The following is a 23771-nucleotide window of genomic DNA, read 5'->3' as shown; positions in this document are numbered from 1 at the left end:
ATACAGATTCAGAAGTCATAGTATAATCCAAACCTTCTATATTCAGTTCTCTGGTGCTTGTGGCTGTGTGAGCCATACATGTACAAATTCCAGCTTTGCCTTCTCCATGAAAGTGCTGCTCTTTGGTTGGAGGAATATGGTCAACTTGTGCCCCTAATGGTCTCCCAGGATTCTGCAGAGGAGGGATCTTGGTACAACTTAGCAAACTAAAGGTACCATGTTCCTTTCTCCAAAATCTTCTAGAAACAAGAGCAATGAAAGATGTCAGCACTGCCCCCACAGATATGCTCAGAGGGATGGAGTACCTTTCCTACAAAGACAGGCTGAGAGAGCTGAAGTTGTTCAGCCTGGAGAAGAGAAGGATCCAGGGAGACCTAATAGGGTCTTTCAGTACTTAAAGGGAGCTTATAAAAAGAAGGGAGAGGGATTTTTCATGTGGGTAGATAGTGAGAGGACAAAGGAAAATGGTTTTAAATGGAAAGACAGCAGTTTTAGGTTAGATGTTAGGGGGAAGTTCTTTACTCAGAAGGGGTGAAGCACCTGAACAGGTTGCCCAGAGAAGCCATGGATGCCCCATCCCTGAAGTGCTCATGGCCAGTTTGGATGGTGCTTTGAGCAACTTGTCTAGCGGACGGTGTCCCTGTCCGTGGCAGGAGCTTGGAACTAGATGATCTTTAAGGTCCCTTACAACCCCAACCTTTCTATGATTCTATGTGAAAATTATTGCTGTACTTTTACCTAAAATTATTACATTACAAAAGGAAGAGTCCTTTTATCACTGAAAAAGAGAAAACTACAGATAGTTGCTACAACTCAGTGCACAGTAAGACACTTAGCTAAGAATATCAGGAAGGCTGCACTAGGTCAGGTGAAGTACCCTTTTGCTCAGCATTATGTCCCTGAACAAGACCAATAGCAAATGCTTCAGCAGAGAGTGTAGCTGTAGGACAAGCAGGTGGTGATAGCTTTGCCATTCCAGTTTCAGCAATTACCATTTTAAGGATTTTCTGAATAGAGATTGGAGCTGAACAATATTGCTTAATAGCCCTTGATGGATCTTGGTAGTAGCTACTAATCGAAAAAGGAGCCTCTTTTGTCATTTTGTGACTGATTAGTTGCTCTGAAAGCTCTTAGTGAGAACCTTGTTTAAGGCTTTTTTTGAAATCTAAGTAACTGCAGAAGTCAAATCACCTGTATTCATATGTTCACTAACTTTTTGAAAGAATGCTGTTAGGTTTCTGCAGCATGTGTTCCCAGGGGCTAAGGTGCCCAGAGCTTTTGTGGCACCACATCTGTTGCTCCCTGCTTTCTGGGACAACTCCCACAGCCAGTTAAATAACAGCTAGTGGTTCAACATGTTCACATTTTAATTTGTTCAAAATAGCTGGTGAGCTGCATCTGATCCCACCAATGTTATGAATGTCTTCAAAATTAGCCTCAGATCCTGAGGACTGTATCAGTCCTAATAGCAGAATAATCCCTAAGTTCCTGCTTTCTTTTTCCAGCTAAATGCTTCTATGGAGCAAATACTAAAATCCTAGATCTTTACTTCCTCACAATTACCTTTTAAGAAGATCAGAACCTCTGTATTGCCACTCCTGACTGGAAAAGTTTATTCTTATCTGAAACTCATAACTAAGGGAAATACTCACTCTTCACTGCCTTTAAGAACGAGAGGTCATTGATAAAACAAACCACTACAGCTGGTGTGAATCAGTGTAGTTCCAATACTATCCCTGCAGACATATAAAAATAAATAAAAATATTATCTTCCTTTAAAAGACATAAATTTTCCCCCACAGTTCCTCTGGCTGGCTGGCTGGTTGAATGGATGGGTGTATTTTAAGGTTTATTTAAAATAAACTTATTTCAGTAATCAACTGGCTTCAGATCTTGGCCACCTGGGCACACACTGGCTCATGTCAAGCTGACTGGCAACAAACATCCCCAGGTCCTTTTCCACCAGGCAATTTTCCAGCCACTCTTCCCCCATGCTGTAGCGTTGTGTGGGGTGGTGACCAAGGCTGTGACACTTTGTCTTGTTGAACCTCATCCCATTGGACTCGGCCCATCCATCCAGCCTGCCTGGATCCCTCTGCAGAGCTCTCCTGCCCTCCACCAGATCAAGACTCTCACCCAACTGTGTCATCTGCAAACTGAGTGAGGGACTACTCAATCCCCTCATCCACATTGTTGGTGAAGATATTAAACAGGACTGGCCCCAGTACTGAGCCAGGGGGACACTACCCATGACCAGCTGCCCTCCAGACTTGTGCTGAAAGCTGCCTTCGGCAAAGCCACTGTGAGGAGGTCTCTCTGGAGACTGGCACCTGCCTAATGCCATGCCAGTGATGATGCATCCTCAGGTACTCTCAGGCACCTCACCTGGGTGAACCTTCCAATACACAAGACAGGGTGATTTTGAAGAATACCAGTGGATTCTAAATTCTTGCTGGCTGATGAAAAATAAGGGTAATAAATCATTCCTTGATGAATTCCATTTGTTTCTTTAGGCTCATGCCCAGGGTAAGTGGTACAAACACAAAGCTTCTCATGGCTGGACCAGTAGGGAAGACAGGAACAGACTGAAAGTGTCAGTATTGGGTTTTAAAGGCATCCATCATACCCTGTTGCAATGCTAGCACCCAAAATGTCAATTATTTAGAAACACTGAACCATAGTATGCTATACAAATTGAAGTGGGTTGATTTTATTACAAATATTTCTGTCTTTTCCAATTAAGACTGTAGCATTATGTAATGATGTGAAACTGTCTTTTTAATTTACCCTTGGAGGGCATTTATTCCAGGAACACAATAATATTAACAGAGTAGAAATTAGTTTTCCTCTCTCACTTGCAATGACTGTGATGGGGCTTAATAGGAACGTTAATAACAATCTTGACCCAATCTGCATCTAATCTTCTGCTGCTATAAATGGAGTGTCAACAATTTGCACAATCTGATGATATTTTGTTCTTTGTTTCATGACAGTAGCTGTATAAAACAGTTTCAGATTACCCACTCTTTTCTAAAGAAGGATTAAATCCACACATATTTACAAAAAAAAAATTATGAATGTTGTTAATCAATTTCTACTCAGTAATGTATTTTCCAGGATGAAAACACATAATTTTAGAAGCACACATGATAATGCTTTACCATTTAAATTCATTGCATTGTTTGATTTTGATCTATAGAAACAGGTATTGCTAGAAGAAAAAAAGACAAAACACACAAATTTGTAAGATGAAGATAAAGAGAAACATTTATTCTATTATTATATTATATTATTCTATTATTATCCTATCTATTTAAATCTATTAGATTTTTTATCTAGGTCAGTCCTTGAATAATATGGCCTATGAATTCCATTAAATTTCTGGTATCTCTATTAAAAATCCTTGCACAGTCCATCGGAACTAAGAATTTTATTCTTTTGTGTTCCACTTCTCTCTCACAATAGAGATAGAAACCTGGGTATTATAATCTGTTGTCACAGACATTATTTCAGTATTATGAATGATCTTTTCATTTAGAGGAACAAGGAAGGGGATAAAAAAGGTGGGTTTTTGTAGATTTCACTTAAAAATGGCATAAGGTAAGTGAAATGTAGAATCGTACTGTATACACAGATTCATTCCAGAAAATACGCCCCTGTAGAGTATTTTTCTGTTAACATTGTTGAGATAAAAACCACATCTTCACATAGCTGATTTCCATTTGAACGCCGCCCGGGAGAGATTTCAATTCTTTAAGTTGCACTGCCCTCTAGGGGAAAGGATCTTCCGCTGTAGCTCCATGGCCACGCCGCGAGAACAAAAGCCGTCCTGGCAAAATTTTCTCCTTCGGTTTTGAAGGCTGAACACTTTGCTTCCTCCAAATGTTATGCTGATACTTGATATAAATTCGGCATGAGTAGCACAAAGACAAGCGAGGCCCCAGTACAGTCACGTTTTATCTGCATTTTTATTCCCTTACATGTTCCATTTGTCTGTGTGATGCCTCGCCTAAAACATAAGCCTGTTTAGTAGTGAGTCTTGTCCTGTCTAGCTCACCCTTCCTCTCAGGGTCTGGGGACAGGGACTCAAGAGACAAAATGGTTACCTCGGCTTTTCTGCTGGAGGTTAAAGCTTGTGTAGCCAGTTTTGGGATCCTCCATAAGGCGGCTCTCTGCAGATCAGGTGCTCGCTGAAGGAGCTGATCACAGTTGCTTGTGCAGACCATGAAACTGACAGGTGGTCTCTAGTTTGGAAAAATTACCGTTTTCCAATAAACACCTGACAAAAAGGCAGGTTTTAGTAAGAAGCTCCCTAATACAAACAAGAAAAAAAGGGAAAAGTTATTTCTGCTATTTGACTCCTGTTATTTTCTAAAAAGAAATAATCAGAGAGCTAGTCAAATAATGGACAACTATAATTATCATATTCATACAATCTCAAAAGGGTCAGAGGGAAGCAAGATATCACACTGGGGAAGCCATCTGGGATATATATCTGGGTATGATTAATTCCACCTCCCTTCAGATGAAGTAAGACTGGTATTTCACAATATATAATTTAATGCTGTCAGGTAACTGTATGACTTGAGAACGGAATAAAATTCCAGAAGAGAAATTCCTACAGCAGATCTTTTCTCTTTTAGAATTTCTTAGAAAAGATGTGTAGTGGAGGAGGAACAGGACTTGGTTCAGAGAAGTGTATGTAATGCTTCAGTATCTTTCCACAGTTGATGCTGCAAATAGGATAGCAGGAGTAATGACTGAATCAGAGAACAATGATGGGATTTATTATTTGGAAAAAAAAGAGATCAGGTTGGTATGGAGAGAAATAGGTGGCTATGGCTATCAGAAACTCTCGTAAGGAAAAACAGCCCACTGTGAAAATTGTGGGAATACTGAAGCGGAAGAAAATCTATAGCTAATGCAAAATCACCTTTGAAGAAGATGCAGGGTTTGACAAAGGAGAGGGAATGGAGATTATGCATTCATCTCAAGAAGCAAGCTGCAATGTTAGCTGTGAGCTGATGCTGCGCCTCCAGAACCTTCTGGCTACTGTGGTGGAGTTATGTGGAAGATGAACACAGCACACTTCACTGGCTCTAATTAGCGCACAAACAAAAGTGAACATTAAGAATTACTGTTGTGGATCTACTGGCTGAACTAAAGGTACTCCAAAATTTTTCAGTGTCTGCTAATTCTGTGTACTTACCTTTCAAATAGCTATAACCATTTTATTAATTATTCACATTTTTATCACCAGACAATTGCAGCCTTAAGCTTTCAGCCGGAAAAAAAAAAAATCCTTCTTAGCCATTTCTTTTCATGTTTGATTTTGAAAATATGATTGCTTTTAAAATCAATTACAAAGGACAGATTTACCAAAATCCGCAGATAAATCCGAGCCCAGCGTGTAGTAGTGTAATGACTGCATGTTAGTAAGAAGGGAAAATTGCAAGAGACAAAAATGTTCTTAACTTGTAAAATGATGTATACTGCTAAGTATTTTATTTAAAAATCCAATTTCTTTACATATCCTTCTCAAGTGTTTAGTTTTGTATCTTAAGGCATTTTACAAATGAAGGGGTTGTATTTTTCAGCTGAGATGGTATCCTTGGTATTATAATACCCATATTATTAAATATTTTTAATAAATATAGGTATAAATATGTATTCTAATGTCTGTATTATTAAATGTATTACTTAAATTTTCTGGTCCTTGACTGATTTTTTTAAAAAGATTTTTAGGCGCTACTTTTTCTTTTCGGACTTTAAGATTTTGGGGTTTTTTGTGTGTCTTTTTCCTTTTCTGGGGCTTCGTTCATCTGCTATGATTAGTTAGGAATTTCTATACAAACTACATAACCCCAGCTAACATCTATGCACACAGAGGCGGGGGGTCTGCACCTGCCCAGGGGTCTTTGTGACCCGTGACTTTTAAGTGTTATAATGGACCTAGTTCAGCTACAGGACACATGGACATCAAATATTTTGCCAAGTTAATAACGTATCCATAGACGTGCATCAACACCTTGATTTACTACACCCTTAAAGTTTGTTAGTTCCCACATGTCCTCGACTATCTGTTTTACTGCCATACGACATTCTGATTTGCCACATGCACAGCTCACAAGGAGCAAGCTTTAAGCTTTAGCCGCCGGATGCGCTTGGCTGCGGCTGCTGCCGGTTCCCGTGCCCAGCTGTCCTTTGCTGTCCCTCAGGCTGGCAGGCCCGGCCCTGCCCCTCACGGCCCCGCCACATTCCTTCCCGGCAGGAGGCCGGAAGTGACGTGCCCGTGCCGTCAGAGCGGCCGGAAGCGCCGCTGGGAGCAGTAAACAAGCGCGTCGGGAGCCGCGGTCGCCGCTTCCATCTTGGAGGAGCCCGCGCCCACCGGGGACCATGGGCAGCGTCCTGGGCCTCTGCTCCATGGCGAGCTGGGTAAGGTGGATGCGGGTGGCTCGGGGGTCCCTCGCTGCCCGTCGCAAGCTCGGAGCCGACGGCCGGTGCTTCCCCTCCTCCTTCCCTCCCCACCCGGGCCTCGCCCGTCGCCTCCCGGCGCCTGTGTCACCCACCCGGGTGGGGCGGCTGTGGCGCTGCCTTCGCTCCTCCGCCTGCGGCACGGGGAGGCTGCGGGGCCCTGCCCGGACCCAGCCGGGCTCTGTCTGCCCCGAGCGGCCGCAGCTCCCGCTCCGCCGGGCAGGGCTCTCTCCCCGCCGCGCTGGAGGGGGCAGGCCCCGCCGTGCTCCCCCTCTCCCGGGCTGCTCCCGGGATCCCCAGGGATCCGTCGGAGCCGTTTCGCCGGCGCTATGGGGAGCTTTGTCCTTAACCCAGACAGGCCGGCCTGTCGAGCTGCTGGGCGCAGCTTAATGCCCCTTCATGTGCGGGAGGTGTTACGGTGTGCGCTGAAATCACCTCTCCCCGAATGTGTAAAGGGTCTGATGAAATGCTTTGAACTGCAGTGTTTCTTTCGGGAAAATAAAAAACAGGCAGGTTTCCCCGATCCTAATATTTGTATTTAGTTCCTCTTCCTTACGGCTTTGTCTTGAGCTGCTCCACCCTTTGTAGCATCTTTGTCTCGCCGAGCCATCCTTTCCTCGCGGTACAGTAATCCGTGGTGGTGTGTCACCACCGTGCTGAGGGAGCACCGTCAGGTGATGTTTGGTCATGGGAAACAGTTGATTGAGATGGCATTTAAACTGTAGGCATTATGCAGGAAAGAAATTAAGTTGGTGAAGAATCTTCAACTGAGGCATGGCTTTTTTATCCGTAAGTGATATGTCTGTGCAGGTCTAGTCCCTGTTCATATTGACACGATCAAGTGGTTTGTGAGTTTTTGGATGTTTTAGATGTTTAGAATGTCAGTCGGATTGTGAAAATCTGAATTTTTCATACCAAAAATACTGTCCAATGCCTGAATTAAATTAAATTACCTATTATTAAAGGTACACACTTCTGGTGATAAAGCAAAACCTCATATTTATCCAAACTCCTGTTTTTTGTGATACCTGAATGTATGGGCTTTGGCTCCTCTAATACATAGTGATTTTTAATTAAGATAGATGATCCATAATCCCTTCATCTCATGTACAAATTATATTAAATTATCATAGAATTGGAAAATCTGCATAAATTAACTTCCAGGCTGATTTGCCTGTAAATAATCAACTAGAACGCTGATAATATTCTTGTAACTAATTACTGTCAGGGTTTATTTTGGTCTCATTAACACTTTAAATACTACTTAATGGTTTAGGCAGCTAGGCTTTAATTACTAACTGAATATAGTTAACATTATTATTTTTAATTATTGTTAAATACTTCATGACATTGTGACTATAGGCTTTAATTCAAATACTTGTGTTAATATATACTGCATTTTCAAGTTCATAAACAGCCTTTCTGACACCTGGTTGGTGTCTGTAATGTATGAAGAACCCCTTGGTCTTAATTGTTTGTTTCTCTACAGAGAAAATCAGCTAATGGTCTGTTAGATAAAGTGATTTGCATGAGATTATAATCTTAATTCGGTCAGATTTACTGTGAGTAGTGAACCCCTGTCCCTTTCTTTAAAGTGCCCAAACAAATCAGGGTGGGTAGTTTTTGTTGGTATTATTTTTCTCTTTCCCCTGATGTCTTTAAAGCATTCATTTTCTTTCCATATTTAAAACCACTGCTGATCAGCACTTAAAACCGATACAGCAGTTCTGAGCAGGAGGAATCTGTCCACGCTGGTGTCAAAGGATATGTCAGTACCAAGTGTGTTTGTGGCTCTGAGAAGGCAGCACGCAGTGAGGGTGAGGGAGCAGCTGAAGCAGGTGCGGTGGGGTTGGTGTGGTGCGGGCTCCGCCACGGCCAGCGAAGCTCCCTTGCTGTGAGGACGCTGCTCGGTGTAGCTCCTCCGCAGGGCCACGTGTTGTGCAGTGCAGTGCGGAGCCGCTCTGCTTGAGGCCCCCGCATCAGGCCTTATGTGTGCTCGAGTCTTCTGGGCTTTTGTGGTGCCTTACTGCTCTGCCCTCCTGTGTGCTGATCAGGCAGTGCTTCAGGTTAACATTTTGAAGAGCAAGAAGAGTCTGTCAGAGATGGAGGTGAGGCCAAAGCTGTAAGAGCAGAGCCGTCTCACCCAGTCTTCTTCTCCTGACAGCCTAGATTGATAAGGCAGCGCCGTTTTCCCTCTGCTGTGTCTTGCCTCTATTGTTCTCATCTCTGTAACAGCTGAGCTGCTGTTTTGCTCCTTTAATATTCTCTGTCAAGGCAAAGATATTGATTAATTCAGTATCTTTTAAGAGTAGGGAGGAGATAGCTAAACCCTGAGTAGGCCCATCAGGGGCTTACTGTTTTTGCAAATAAGTAATTCAATATATAATAATTTAGTCATTACTCCAGTAGGAAGATTATGTTTGATATTAGAAACTTATTCTGTGGGGATCAGGGGCAGTAACATTTGCTCTTGCATGATTTTGTGGGGTTTTCTGTCTCCTTCTCCTTCAATATACATCTTGTTATGTGTTCCTCATGCAATTTCCACTGCCCTGGGGAATGAAGTGACTAGTTTAGCAGGCATGAATTAACCTGTCTGCCCAGCTGGCTGCTCCCAGAATAGGTGTGTGGGTTGTCTTTTCTTATTTTGCCTTAATAAACACCATTGAGCTTAGTAAACAACGTTGACTTACTTTTCCTCAAAAATGTAAAGGGATATGAATTGGTAGGTAAGTAAAAACGTTTCTGGAAGGTAATCGATTTTATTCAGTTGTGTCTGAGTAACTTTCGTCTCACTTTCCTTATGGAAGCAAGTGAAAAAGTAGTTGTAGAGTAACTTTTTGTCTGCATCTGTGACTAAGCTGAGTCACACCTGGGGAGTTAAGCTTTGATCTTCATGGTGGTATCTTGGTGTTTGTACTACTGAAATTTTTGTGGGAGGTGTGCTTTAAATATAGGAAGAAAGTAGCACAAACTCACCCTGTCTCCTCTGCTGATGAGCTGAATTCCATGTGCTGAATGTTCTTTGGATTCTCTTCTTTTTGAAGTCTGTAACAAGTAGTTTTGCCGATAGTGTAATACTATTTTGTTGGAATGGTATGTATTTTATTCTTTTTTGCCAGAGAAAGAGAGAGTTGGACTGTGGCATGATTCCTTGTGTAAGTAGTCAGCTTGTATAAATAGTGTAATTTATCAGTAAGTGTCTTTTGTTCAAGGATGTATGTGAATGAGCTGTTTAGGAGAAAAACATTTTAAAAGCTGGTGTTGGAGCTCAGGCATTCCAGTGAGGTGTATGGACTCTCTTGAAGGACATTGTTTCCCAGTGAGGTGGAGACAATCATCTTCATTTCAGCTACTGCAAGTCTCTCCTGTCTGTAGAAGCATTTGTGTTTCTGCTTCCCCTGAGGCAAGGAGCAAGTTGTTTGAATTATTTAGGTATTTAACAAACAGTGTAACACTGGGATGCCTTACAGAAGTGTTTTTGTGACAGGTGCTCCTGTTCCCACATTTTCTGCAGCAGATGAGCCTAGTCATATATTCTATTCTGCCAAACTCAACCTTTTATTCAACAGTATGTGTAAAAATATTAATGAAGACAGATTTTATTCAAGAAAGTAATTTTTTGAATAGAGAACAGAGATGTTTTTCACTGGAAAGGTTATTTGTGTGTAGGAAATAGTGCAAGACAGTAGTACTATAAAACTGATGCATTCAGAGACAATATTTGCCATACATTTCTTGCGTACGAATCGTAGATGGCCCAAGTGTAGTTGCTTGCAGTCGTAGAGCAGCCTCAAAGGTCCACCTGCTCCATCTTTTATGAAAAAGAGGACCTGGGTGGGGTGATCTGGTGCTCTGTCCAGTTGCATCTTGGAAATGTCCGGTGATGGAGACTCTACCATATCCTCGGCGTGGTTGTTGCAGGGACCGGTTGCTCTCAGTCTGAATCATTTTTTTATTATATTGAGGTGAAACCTCCTATAATCAACACCTTTGTTTGTGTTATAGCACATATTATTTGTGCTATAACAATACTGAGAGGAGGAGAAGGTAAAAAGAAGCAATATAGTAACTTTTGCATCCTGAAATATTTATAATGAGAATCTGCCTAGTTTCACTGGTTTAGCAAGACAAATGTAATGGTGGAGTTTGTTAATTTAAATATAATTCTGTACCGTAGTGAAGTGAAAATTCTTGGCTTCTTGGGAAGGAACACACGTGCCAAAAAGAATACAGGGAAGGTATTTAAAAGATGAAGTTTGTGGGTCCAAGTTGAAACGGTAAGAATGATAATCAGCCTTTTCTTGAGGGCTTCTCAGGAGGCTGCCAGGAGCATTGTGATGATCTGTCTGCTTTTCCCAGCAACCCCCTGGGGCTTTTCCGGCAACAGTGGACTGCTGGCATTTTTGGTTGTCATATGACTAAACTGCTGAGAACTCTTTCTGACACGTACCAGTCATAATGTGTGATTGGCGTGTTCTGGCCGTGTGGCCTTGTTACTACTGTCCTTACATGACTGAGTGCCTCTCACGTAGTGATGAACACCTGTGGCTTTTGTCCCATGTGGGAGTTGTCCTTGGATGTGTGCTGGGGGAGAAGCTGAGTTTTAACCCTGTTCTGTATCTTTCTGTGTCGAGGGTAGCATGATTTGTTGTAGCTTAGAGAGGGGCAGTGATCACACATTTCGATTGTACCTTTCCTCCTTTGGCTAATGTTTACTTGTGGGACCTTGCCTTTCTTTTGCTTCCCAAATTGTCACCCAGCAAGTGGCAGAGAATTGTTCCCTGCTTCCCGGCCCTTTCCTGGTGAAATAGCTCCCTTTTTCTCTTCCCACAGTTTTCAGTGTGAGAATTAAATACAGGTAAATTTTGTCCTGTTTGGTTTTTTTTCCCCTTGTAGTACAGCATTCCCATCCACTTTTGCTGTTGATATTTGGTATCAGTAACACAAGTACTGCGTATATGCTCTGTTCTTACTGTTTGTAACTTTTACATTGCATAAGTTAATTTTGCAGACTAACAGAATTTTGTTAAATGTGAGTAGCTGCTAATATGAAATAGTTTGCAACCTAAGATTTAGGCTCTGTCACCTTTCTTTTGTGTTTCGGAAATATTTACGGCCCCTGTAAGGATTGTATCCCATCTGTGCCAGGTGCTGAGAGTGTAAATACATGATGGTTGTGCTCGTATCTTTTTCTTATGGTGTGTTTGTTTAATCTCTGCAGCTGTGAACGAGATAATGTAGTTGCTAAAAGAAGCAACCCTTGCATGTCATTTAGCTGAAATGAAATAAAATTCAAGAGAAAAAATGAGCCTGAATCCAGTCTTTATTTCTTTTGAATAGCTAAGTGATTACTTCTGGCATAGCACTAGTTTCACTGTGCAGCGGTACATCAGGAAGTGCTGTTGTTTGGTGACTCTGTAACGTACGTGTTGCAGTGCCTTACTCTGCACCAGTGATGGGATGCACAGGATGAGTCATTTTCCGTCATAATATCTGATGATCTGCACAGCCCGATTAAATATTGAAATCTAGTAATCCAAAGCTTTTTAATTAATTCATGTTCTGTCCTTCTGTCAGATACCATGCTTGTGTGGAAGTGCCCCGTGCCTGCTTTGCCGATGCTGCCCCAGTGGAAACAACTCCACCATAACTCGGCTGATTTACGCCTTCTTTTTACTTCTTGGCGTGAGCGTTGCCTGTGTGATGCTAATACCAGGCATGGAAGAGCAGCTGAAGAAGGTCAGGTTATTTATTACTAACATTTTGGGAAGACCAAATGTCACAGATAATAGTAATTGACATCTTGAAAAGCATGGATTTTATTTTGAAATATGTCATTTTGCTACTAGCTGTGCTTCACAGTCACCATTAATTCATTTGTAAGTCAAATAAAGAAATTATGGGAAGATCCCTGTGTAGATGAAAAGCACTATTTTGAGGTAAAGCCTCTTTAAATGCTTGGAGCAGAAAAAATAAGATTATGCATCAAACAAAAAAAATTATGCATGTGTAGTTTAAAATTAAGTGTTATTGAGATGTTTGTATTTATGGCACTTAATTGATTATATTGTAGTTGTGATTAAAAAAAATAACCACACTCTAAGATGTCTTCTAGTTAAGTTGTGCTGTATTAGTTAAAATTCTATTTTAAAGTCTGCAGTGCACAAGAAAAATATTTTTCATTAATGTAGCATGTTTTCCTCCCAAGGAATTAGGAAGGGTTTGTAGGATCTTACAGTTTATTAACTATATGAAGATGGGATATAAGATTGGAGAGTGGTAATGTGAGTTGGAGTAGAGCTTACAGGTTCATCGAACTTGAGTTGCATGTATTTCTGTTCTGTTTTACAGTCTTCAGGTTTTTTTTCAGTAGATACTAGCTTTGGTTAAGCATGATTTTCATGTTTTTTCCCCCCAAATGATTCATCTGCAAATTTGTATTGTAGGTTAGTATAGTTACCTCATTAGAGCTTCAGTGAGAGCCATGTTAGTCACCTAGGAAAGAAAATTACTGCCTTCTGGAGTATGATTTGACTTCTAAAAGATGTACCTCATGTCCTGGTAGTGACTGGATAGAATATTTTCAGCTGTTTCATATGGAAGTTACAGATGCACCTAATTGATGGTGATGGTACTTTTTTGGGAAAGGCTGTGTCTGTTTTAAAGCAGGTTGCCACCTCTAGCTGTATTGTAAGCCCAGTAGTAACTGTCAAGCCAAATTTCCCAGCTCTCAGATCTTTGATTATCTCTTCATTCAGATCAACAAGGGAAAGCTGCATTTCTTTGAGAAGGTCTGAAATTGCTAATTACATAAAAAACCTGTTAATAAGATCCCTGTCCCGTTCCTGGAAACATTCAAGGTCAGGTGGGGTGGGGCTTTGAGGAGCTTCATGTAGTTGAAGACACCCTTGCCCATGGCAGGGGGCAAGTCTAGGTAAGCTTTAAAGGTCTCCGGCAACCGAAGCTATTCTGTGAAAATATTTATTTTATTTTGCCTATGCAGGGGTTTTTTTCCTTGCATGGGTTTGGTACTCTAGTTGGACTGTGGCTAATTATGCAGTCCTTCAATATCATTCTAACACTGTGAGTAGTTATATAATGTTACAATATTAATGAATTTTATTGGAAATTTATTAATATACATTTACTGGCAGGAGGTCTTTTAGAGATGACTGACATGTCCTGTATTTATCACAGATTCCTGGATTTTGTGATGGAGGGTTGGGAACAAGTATTCCTGGTGTGCAGGGCCATGTGAACTGTGATGTCCTGGTTGGCTACAAGGCCGTGTACCGTGTGTGCTTTGGCATGGCCATGTTCTTCCTTCTCTTCTCCTTGCTGATGATCAAAGTGAAGAGCAGCAACGACCCCAGAGCAGCAGTGCACAATGGGTAAGGTGCAGAAATGAGTGCTGAGATGAGTTAGTGATTCATTTTTGTCTCCTTCCACAGAGATTTTTTCAAGAAATGAAAAGATTTAAGAGCCTCATCTGCTCTCTGAGAATTATATTCCTCTTAACTTGGAAGTTTGTAAGACCTTTTGTTCTCTTCTGAGCAGTTTCTTTTAAAGGTTATAGCAGTTACACATATATGTCTATGTAGATGTATAAAATATCTTTTCTTTCTGCTGCCTTTTCATTTGCCCCTCTGAAAAAAGAAATGAGTTATGTATCTAGTTTCTGAGCTCTCCAGTAGATTTTCTTTAGTATTTTATTTTAGTTGGGATTATCAGATGGAAGAATATAGTGGAATTGCAGCTTGTGTGTTGACAAAAGCAGTAGTTTTCATCCAGGCTCTGCCTATGTGTAATGTAGCTCCTTGAACCAAGGCGATGTAAATATTTGTAAGAGGGCATGATGCTAAAAAGCCTAAAACTATTTATGGTGTCTAATCTTGGTGGTCACAGTGATTGCTTAGACAACTGCTTTTTCAAGGTGACTATTTAATAGAAGCTATGGACAGCTAAGCTATAAAGTTTTATTTTATATTCAGTATAGTAGGATTAAACATGTGTATCAAAAAATGAGAAAAAACTTCAAATTCTTTCTATTGGGGAAAATAAAATAATTAAGACTGAGCAGAATATTGCTTTGTTTACTTTTTTTTGGTCTAAAGAAAAAGAGAGTACTGTACTAAGATCAGTTAGCAACAGTACCTCAATTCAGCCTTTCCCTCCACCCTGCTTTGTTCAGGAGAGCATGCTTATTGTAAGCAAGGAAAAAGTGGTTCAGCCACATTCTGTATCAGAGCTCTTCGTTTTTTGTTTTTTTCAGAAAAAGGCACATGGTGATTTTACATGATGTGTGATGTTTTTCACCTAAATATGTTCTTAAGTGTTTGGGACCTTCTTGATAACCTTATTTGGAGTTGTGCTCTCCAATACAATTTAGTGTATAATACAAATTTAGGTACTGATTATGCAACCCAAAGCAGTTTGCTCTTCTTAGCCAATCTAACATCAGCACTAGGATAAAAGGAAAAAATTACATTATTTAACTGTTGCTGGTAAAATATTTAATAACATTACTTTCAACACTTCTGTAATAACTCCTTCCTTCAATAATACACGTTACAGTGAGCTTTATGAAAAGCTTTATGGCTTTTGATGTTTGAAATTGTATTTGTGTTCAGTAATACTTTGAGATAGTCTTTTTGTCAGTGATCTGAAATATTCAAAATACTAGGTTTTTGCATCTATGTGTACTAACTTTTTCATGCTTATATGCAAGTTAAGCCCAGTAATATGATCTTGTGCCAATATCTACCTTCTCTGCTTTTTTAATGGCAGTCAGAAGGGTTTCTTGTCTTGGGTTTACAAAAACAATAGAAAAATACCCAGTAATATCTGTGAGATAGTTGCTGGCTTGTACAGAATGCACAGCAGCTTTAGGTGTTATTTCAGATGACTTTGTTTTCAGTTGTCGTATGGGGTAGAGAGTTAAGATCCCTTAAAGTCTAGAATTAGAGATTAACTATATACAAACTTGAACCTATTCTTATTTCTTTAATTGAGAATGACATTGATTAAAAAAAAAAGTGGATTCTAAAACTAGTTTTACTGAGGTTTGTATTGCACTGTAAATGTTACAATTTAATTCAACTTTCAGACTATATTTAGTCACTTCTCTGTATCCCAGGGAATTAGTCCATTTTGTTCTGTATTCTACACTTCTGTCATCTCACATAGTTCCTCTCCACGCAACTGGCATTTGTTCTGCTGGTCTCCATCACTTGATTGTAACAGCCAGCAGGAAAGATTGAATTTCTTCAAAGTATGGGAAGAAATGGGAAGGGAGAGAAAACTTGAAAAATTGGCAAGTGTTTGACATTGTGGGGGTGTGGTACATATCTTTATGCTGTTATATTCAGTTTTGAAGTGCATGTAGATGGCATCATGCCTGTTTTTGGAGCTGCCTGTCACTGGGATCAGAAAAAATAGTCTTCACCTTCTTAAAGTTTTGTTGGCATAACAGTTCGAAGTTCCCTATGCAGGGTATATTTATACAGTTAATATTTGGGATGAGTTTGGTGTATTTTTGGTCAAGGATGCTCCCTTGTGTGCTTTCTGGAAACATCTGACCTGTTTTGAAGGTCTGTGAATGCATCTTTTAATGGAAGAAAAATTCCAATGACACGGCACTGAAACAGGGACTTAGAACTTGATTGTGTCTTTTCTGTGCAGGATAAATAATTTGGTTTGTTGGTTTTTTTTTGTGATTGTCTTGGTTTGAAAGACAGGTGTCTGCTAGGGGAGGCAGGAGCCTCCCTCTTTCCTGAGTTTGGCCACTCTTGTTTTTTCTGAAGTACCTAATAGTTAGTTTCCTAGCAACTTATGGGAAAAAATTCCGTAAGTACAAAAGAAAGAAACCCAACCCCCAACAGTGATAAAGCCTCATCAGCTGTAGGCCTAAAGAATCTGAAGCTGGGTGGGAAGAACCCAGACTTTTGTATATCGAACTCATGTAGGAAGTGAACCAAGACTGGTATGGAGCTCCAGCATATTTTACTGTCATTGTAGGCACCAATCAGATCTTCGATACTAAAAGCAGGCGAGGATTTTTTAACCCATTTTTCTGATACGCAGACAATTCAGTAATCTCACTGCTCTGGTTTACAACGTTCTTAAGAAGAAAAAAAACAGCTCCCAATTGGCCTAATCTGTAATTCATGAGTAAGATACCTCTGGGAAATGTGTCAAACTCTGTGTCAGTCTAGCACAGTTCAAGCATAATTGTGGAAAACAAAAATCTTGGGCAGATAAAATTTTTATCCTGCTTCAAATGAGACAAATTAAGAATGAGCAAATAAATAAAAACAACTCTTAAAGATATGTATTTTATGTATGAATTAGACCAGACTTAGCAGTTGCCTTACTTTTTTTTATTTCCTTTTAGATTCTGGTTCTTTAAATTTGCGACGGCACTTGCAATTAGTGTTGGGGCTTTCTTCATACCTGAGGGACCATTTACAACTGGTGAGGGAATATTGTCTTCCTCTGTATCATGGTGTAATGATACTTAGTTTAAAAGAAGTGCATGCTGATGTCATACAGTTTTAATTGTAGCTGTGTAACTGTAGTGCTTCTCTGTGTTTAGGAACACTGAGATGGGGGTTAAATCACCTGTGGTTCTTAACTGGTTTTGTATTACTTCTCTTCTAGTGTGGTTTTATGTAGGTATGGCTGGAGCATTCTGCTTCATTCTTATTCAGCTGGTCTTGCTTATTGACTTTGCCCATTCCTGGAATGAATCTTGGGTTGAAAAAATGGAGGAAGGAAACTCAAGATGCTGGTATGCAGGTAAGGAGGGACTGTACTACAGTCAAGTTTTAAATTTCATTTAATGTGCATTGTGTTAAATAAGTTACTCACTGAATAGTTCATTTTACCAGTGCTGAAAGGGCTGCTTCATGCATAAGTATCATTTTCTCAGATGTGTGGTTCAGCTCCATTTATGTCCATCTGTTGTCAAGTTAAGTAAGAGGAAGCAGGGAGAGGTGCAGCAGCCTCTGAGTAATAAGATCTGTTCCCTGGGAGCAGGGCATGAGTTTCACACAGTCACAGAATGGGTGAGGTTGGAAGGGACCACAGCAGCTTATCTGATCCAGCCTCTCAGCTCAAGCAGGATCATCGCAGAGCACATGGCACAGGATTGTGTCCAGATGGTTCTTGAGTGTCTCCAGTGAGGGAGACCCTACAACCTCTCTGGGCAATCTATTCCAGGATGCAGTCATACACAAAGTAAAGCTCTTCGTCACATTCAGGTGCAGCTTTCTGTGCATCATATTATCAGAGAAGTGGCAACTGCAGCTTTTTTTTGTGTGTGGTGGTTTGGTTTGTTTTTTTGTTTTTTTTTTGGTTTTTTTTTTTTTGCAGGTACAGGTTTTGTTATCCCTTTTGTGCTGATTAAAAACAAAGTAATGTCTCAGTACTTCATGTTGAGTAGAATGATGTCAAACAATGGTTTTTCTGGTTGGCAGTCAGTCATTCTTCAAAGGTATATGCTGAGTGAAAGGCGAGAGTAGTGGAGGAGAGTACAAGTAATCTCACTGGAGAAATGATACTTTAATGAAGTGTTTCAGATGTGATAATTTAGGTGTTTCAAAAGACAGCATGGCCTGTCTTCATTCAATGGCCACTTCTTTATTTAGTGTTTTTACTAAGATGTAATTTGGAAATGAGATTTTGTTTTAGTCTCTGTTGGAGAAGTATTTCTTCAATTTCTTTTTTAAGCTCTTAGCCAAAGCGTGTGTGGTACAACTGTGTTCCTTTTTTCTCCTCGCTCTCCTTGGTTGCTGTTCGAGCAGTGGAGAATCAAGCATGGTTTCAGGTTTCCCATGTTTCTTTGTAATACTTCACAGGCTATTTGAGAACTTCTTTTACGTTTTAGTGCCCAGAACGCTCATTGTATATTGTATACCACACTTGATAATTATGCAGTATTATTCCAATCTTAATTGTCTCTTACTAATCAGTTTAACTATCGTTTTGTTTCTTCACAGCTCTGCTCTCAGCTACAGCTATAAACTATCTGCTGTCTCTAGTAGCTATTGTCTTGTTTTATGTTTATTACACTCATCCAGAAGGTTGTTCTGAAAACAAGACGTTCATCAGTGTTAATATGCTCCTGTGCATTGGTGCTTCTGTAATGTCAATTCTGCCAAGGATTCAGGTACCATTTTAATTCTGTTGCCTCCTGTGTTATCACAATACAATTGTGCCTGCAACTTCTGATTGCCTAACTTCCCTGTTTTGTGACTCCTTTGTGTAGGAATCTCAGCCAAGATCTGGTTTGCTGCAGTCTTCGGTGATCACAATTTACACAATGTATTTGACTTGGTCTGCTATGACCAATGAGCCAGGTAAGTATAGTAGCAATGCAGAGCTTTTTGGGTAACTGGTTCAGCAATCAATTGTACTTCTGCCTCTTTTTCAGGGCAGCACTAGAACCAGGAAATACAATGTTACTTACATGTGTTAGGGCTCAGCTACCTATGCTGCCAGGAGCCCACTCTCCTAAGGCATAGGAAGCAGTGAGAGAGGGCAGGGTCTGCTGGCTGGTCCAGGCAAACTCCCTTGAGGGGGAGAGGGAAGCAGAGCTGCACTTCTTCCAGGATGTGCTCACCTTTTCTTCCACCTCCCCCCAAGCCATGCTCCCAGCAATGATGTGGGAGGTATAAAATAGCAGCCTTGCCTTGCCCACACATCTCTGAGCTCCACCCCCTCTGCAACCACAATACTAAGGTAATGTCTTTTGCCCCTGCTTATATGGCATGTAAGAATTTCTGCTCTTTACTGGCAGAACTGCAGTATTCCAAAACTTATATTTTGCCCATAACTGCAACTCTTCTGAGGGGTCTAGGAGTTTAATCTCTCTACCAGTTTTCATGTTTCTTGGTTGACCAAGATGCTACTGATTATATTTTTCCAAACTGAGGGTTTATAACAAGTATTAATAAATGTTGTCAGTTTATTGTGTTTGGAAACAGTTGAATATCTCTAAAAATAAGTGCAGAAATTCTGATGATTAAAAAATCACCAGATATTATTTTAGTGGTTTTAATTGAGTCTCTGGTGCTTTTATCTTAGTTATGGACAATCTTCTGTGCTTCTGTGTCATGGAATACAAGAGTCATCTAATTCAGGCAGTGATTATGGGAAAATAAGATTGTGTACTACTTTCAGCTGTTTCATCAGTGTTACCTGTGGATGCTGTGGGTTGGGAACCACTCATAATAAAAAACTAACTTACTGGCATTGTTTTGCAATTCTGGGATGACTCGGGTACCCTATCTATAGAATATGTTTGTCAAAGTTGTTTTCTAGTAGTAGAATTTCTGAAGTTTATTATGCAGAAATTTTGTTTTATTGCATCGAATTATGTGAGATGGAATAGTAAAGCAGTTGAGGCATATCCTACGTAAGTTCAGAATCCTTTTATCTGCTTGAAGAGACAGATTTTTATGCCATATATACTGTCATTTTCCTGCTCTGGGAAGATTCAGTAGGCTAAAATTAGATTCAGATTTTACTTCAAGACTATCACAGTCATGAAGATCCTTTCTATTTCTGTGCATTCAGCATGGAAATGTGCTATTAAATATTTGTCCTATTCTTGTTTCATGTGAGTTCTAATGCAGTTTCCCTCACAGACAGGCGCTGTAACCCCAGTCTGCTGAGCATCATTGGTTACAACAGCACCACCATTCCAACCCAAGGTCAGGTAGTTCAGTGGTGGGATGCACAAGGAATTGTAGGACTTGTTTTGTTCTTGCTGTGCGTTCTCTATTCAAGGTAAGATTCCTTTAAAAAAAAATAAATTAATTTGTATCACTTCTTATTGTTAGATATTATATTTATTTGGGTAACTGTACCATGTCCTTTCCTGTCAAATCCAGCATCCGGACATCCAACAACAGCCAAGTTAACAAGCTGATGCTGACCAGTGATGAATCAACACTGATAGAGGATGGAATGCCCAGGAGTGATGGCTCCCTTGATGATGGAGATGATGTTCACCGAGCTATAGATAACGAGAGGGATGGAGTTACTTACAGTTATTCCTTCTTCCACTTCATGCTTTTCCTGGCATCCCTCTATATCATGATGACACTTACCAACTGGTACAGGTATTTACATTTGATTAGATGTTTTGCTGATAATGAGCATACAAGATGCCATCTCTTGCTGTACAAGGAGGCACAAGTTGTGTGTTCTGGAATGTAGGTCTTGAGTGGGCCTTCTCAAGGGAAGTTACTGTTTGAGTTAAGATTTAGGGAACTGTATTTGAAAACTGTAGCCAACCTTGTTCACAAGCGCCTGTCATATTTTCTAGGATGATTTTTGTCGTTCACTGAACTGCTGAAATACATCCTGCTGAAGTGAACAGGATAAAGTCTTAAATTATATAACAGTTAGTTAGAATTTATTAAACACTATGCCCCATATCTGGTATGGAGAGCTAGAAAAAGGACATGTTATATCAACAGGTCAAGGGGGAGGTGTTTCTTCCCATCTCATCAGTGCTAGTATCTCCTCCAGTTCTGGGGCTTCCCACTATGAGAGAGACATGGATGTACTGGAGAGACTCCAAAAAAGGGCCACAAAGATGGTGAAGGGTATGTGTGATATAAGGGGAAACTGAGAGAGCTGGGACTGTTCATCTTGGAGAAGGCCCAAGAGGTATCTTACCAATGTGTAGAAACACCTGATGCAGATGTGCAAAGAGGATGGAGCCAGGACTTCTCAGTGGTGCCCAGTGACATGGCCAGAGGCAAAGGGCACAAACTGAGACACAGGTGATTGCCTCAGAACATCAAGAAACACTTTAATTGCTAGGGTGACTGAGCACTGGCCCAAGTTGCCAGGGGAAGTTGTGGAGTTTCCATTCTTGGAGGTACTCCAAAGCCATCTTGGGGCAGCTGGATTTAGGTGTCCCCACTGGAACACTGGAGCTGGACTAGAGAACCTTCAGTGGTCTCTTCCAACTACAGCCATTCTGAGACAGGGCTTGGTGGAAGGAAATTATCCTCACAAATAAAATAGTTCTGTGTGTGAACTGTTGCTAACAGCTCGATCAGATGTTCTTCAGAATTAAAAAGTACTAATTAAGGTCTCTAGTTACTTGGCAAAGACCAGTTTGTATCGAAAAAGCAACACCAAAAGGTACTTCCTTCAGAAATAACTCTTAATAAATAGTCCTGCAGTGGATTTGATTTGTGGCCCTACTTGGGTCAGTAGGACGTCAATATGATCAGTTTCTCTAGGTGGTGTCCTTTGGCAAAGCAAAATACATTCTTTGTATCTCTTAAGTGCTGTCTGTTTACTGCCTTTCTGCAGATTTGTTAGAGATTCCTTGTAATTATTTCTGCTTCTTGGCAGCTTCTCATATTATGTTTTTTTGTGCTGCTGCTCTTTTTCCACCTTCTGTGACACCAGCTTACAAGTGGTGTTTTTGTGCAGACTGGTGTGAACTGCCTGGAAGGAGGGTCCTTTGGGGTGTGAATTGAAAATGATCTCCTGTGAAAACAGTGGTGAAGGGTGGCTTAGAACACAAGTATGTTGTTGTATTGAAAAAAAATTGGAAATGATCCTTTTCCTTGGTTCACAGTCCAGATTCTTCTTACGAGACAATGACCAGCAAGTGGCCGTCCGTGTGGGTGAAGATCTCTTCCAGCTGGATTGGCATCGTGCTGTACGTGTGGACTCTGGTGGCTCCGCTGGTTCTTACCAACCGCGACTTTGACTGAGCTGTGCTGCTCTGGAGGGAGGCTGTGTTAGCACCACATGTCCCTGAAACAAACAGTATTCCGGGTAATAGTGCGGGTGTAAATACATGTGTGTGTGTGTGTGTGCTGTCCAGGTAGTATTCCCTGCTTTATCCTGCATGATTACCTTGAATCATGTCTTGTCATTTCATTAAATGACATTTTCTAGCTGAGCTCAATGGTAATTGAGGTAACGATGGTTTTCATAGGATTACTCCTAGTTTGAGTGCTTTGGGAGCACAAGATGGAAGATGAAGAACTTTTGGAAGTATGGTTTTTCCCCTCAATTGTATTAAACGGTTGTAGGAAAAAAGTGCGAGTGTTAATTAAGGTAACTAAACAGTGCTGGGTCAGGCTTTGAAAGTAAAAGGGAGGGGCTGCCTTTGATGATCCCTGTTGCCTTGATTCCAAAGTAAGCCTTGAGTAAGTGCTCTTAGACTCAAAGTGGAGCACGTTGGGGTTCACTGGACATGTTGCATCACTTTGGCACTAAGAGCCTGACCTTTCCCATGCCGAGGGCAGCAGTACCTTCAGCACAGATGTGAGAGGGGGAAACTTGCACCTGGAGCTGCAGAGGAGCCAGTCCAGTCTGTCCCACTGCACATAGGACAGGCACCCTGGGGAGAAATATCCTGGTATCAGATGCTCAGAAGCATGTTTTTAAGGCACCTGTTTACAATGTGCCTCTACATATTATTATTGTTTTTTTAAGTAGTTTAAATGGCATAGCTGTGCTGTAATTTATTGCTGTTTTGTGTGCCACTTTCTTCTTGGCTAAGCTACAATCACGGAGTTTGCAAGGAGCCGAGTGGTGAAAGCTGTGTAAGCCCTTTGGAGGAATTGAGTATTGTGATTGAAAAAAAAAGTGGAGAGAAAGGAACACTGAAATTACAGTAACTGAAGGAGGGAGGTTTACATTTACTGAGGCTTCGACTGAAGGGTTTCTTAAAATATTTGGGGCTCTGAATCTTGAAATCTTTTACTGTATTAGGTATTTTGCTCGTTGTCCATTACCAGAGATGGAAGTTGAAATCTAGGCATAGTTCCTGTGCAGTTATGAAATCTTAAAATGCTTTTGTGCTTGCTGCTTTGTAACTGAAGTACATGAACTGCGTAATTTCTCTGTTACTTGCTACAACTTGAGCCTAGAGCAGCCTGACTGGGAGTGACCCTGGAGCCTGCAGCAGATGTCATGCTCATCTCTTTCCATTGTGTTTGTAACTGTGACTTCCTGTTGCTATTTCTCTAAGCTTTTATTTTAATTCTGCACCTGACCACTGACATTTAAAGTCTGTCAAGTCAAACTTGAGACAGTAATAGAAAGATTAGTAAAGGCTTGTAATAATTTGGAATATGTTGTTACCTTATTAATAAATAAATTTGAATGACGATGTCCCATGACTTTTGATGTCTCATGCTGCTGCCAGATGTGGCTATTGAAAGGGTTTGTGTAACCTTATCGTCCCCTTTCTTGGGGATGCTTTGTAGCACGATCAGGTTCTGAGAAAAGCTGACACAGTGCTGCAGAGC

The 23771-nt window shown here is 40.7% G+C and overlaps 1 protein-coding gene and 1 long non-coding RNA gene across 2 annotated transcripts; one reads left to right on the top strand and one right to left on the bottom strand.

Annotated features, from left to right (window-relative positions):
* Window positions 1-3264: 3264 nt before the first annotated feature.
* LOC131577842 (uncharacterized) lies at window positions 3265-6273 on the bottom strand. Its single transcript, XR_009277304.1, has 3 exons — window positions 6129-6273; window positions 4107-4312; window positions 3265-3890 (listed from the first exon to the last, which is right to left on the bottom strand). It is a non-coding gene; the product is annotated as an uncharacterized LOC131577842 (long non-coding RNA).
* A 12-nt stretch (window positions 6274-6285) lies between these two features.
* Window positions 6286-23629, top strand: SERINC1 (serine incorporator 1). Its single transcript, XM_058836005.1, has 10 exons — window positions 6286-6435; window positions 12055-12216; window positions 13675-13868; window positions 16871-16950; window positions 17137-17274; window positions 18477-18646; window positions 18746-18836; window positions 20127-20268; window positions 20373-20603; window positions 22085-23629. The coding sequence occupies exons 1-10, from the start codon at window positions 6397-6399 to the stop codon at window positions 22221-22223; spliced, it is 1386 nt and encodes a 461-aa protein (XP_058691988.1). The 5' UTR covers window positions 6286-6396; the 3' UTR covers window positions 22224-23629.
* Window positions 23630-23771: the final 142 nt, after the last annotated feature.

The sequence above is a fragment of the Poecile atricapillus genome, chromosome 3, assembly GCF_030490865.1.
Source record: "Poecile atricapillus isolate bPoeAtr1 chromosome 3, bPoeAtr1.hap1, whole genome shotgun sequence".
In the NCBI taxonomy this organism is placed as follows: Eukaryota; Metazoa; Chordata; class Aves; order Passeriformes; family Paridae; genus Poecile; species Poecile atricapillus.
The sequence above is the reverse complement of the archived record's forward strand: the minus strand, read 5'-3'. Positions and strand labels throughout refer to the sequence as shown.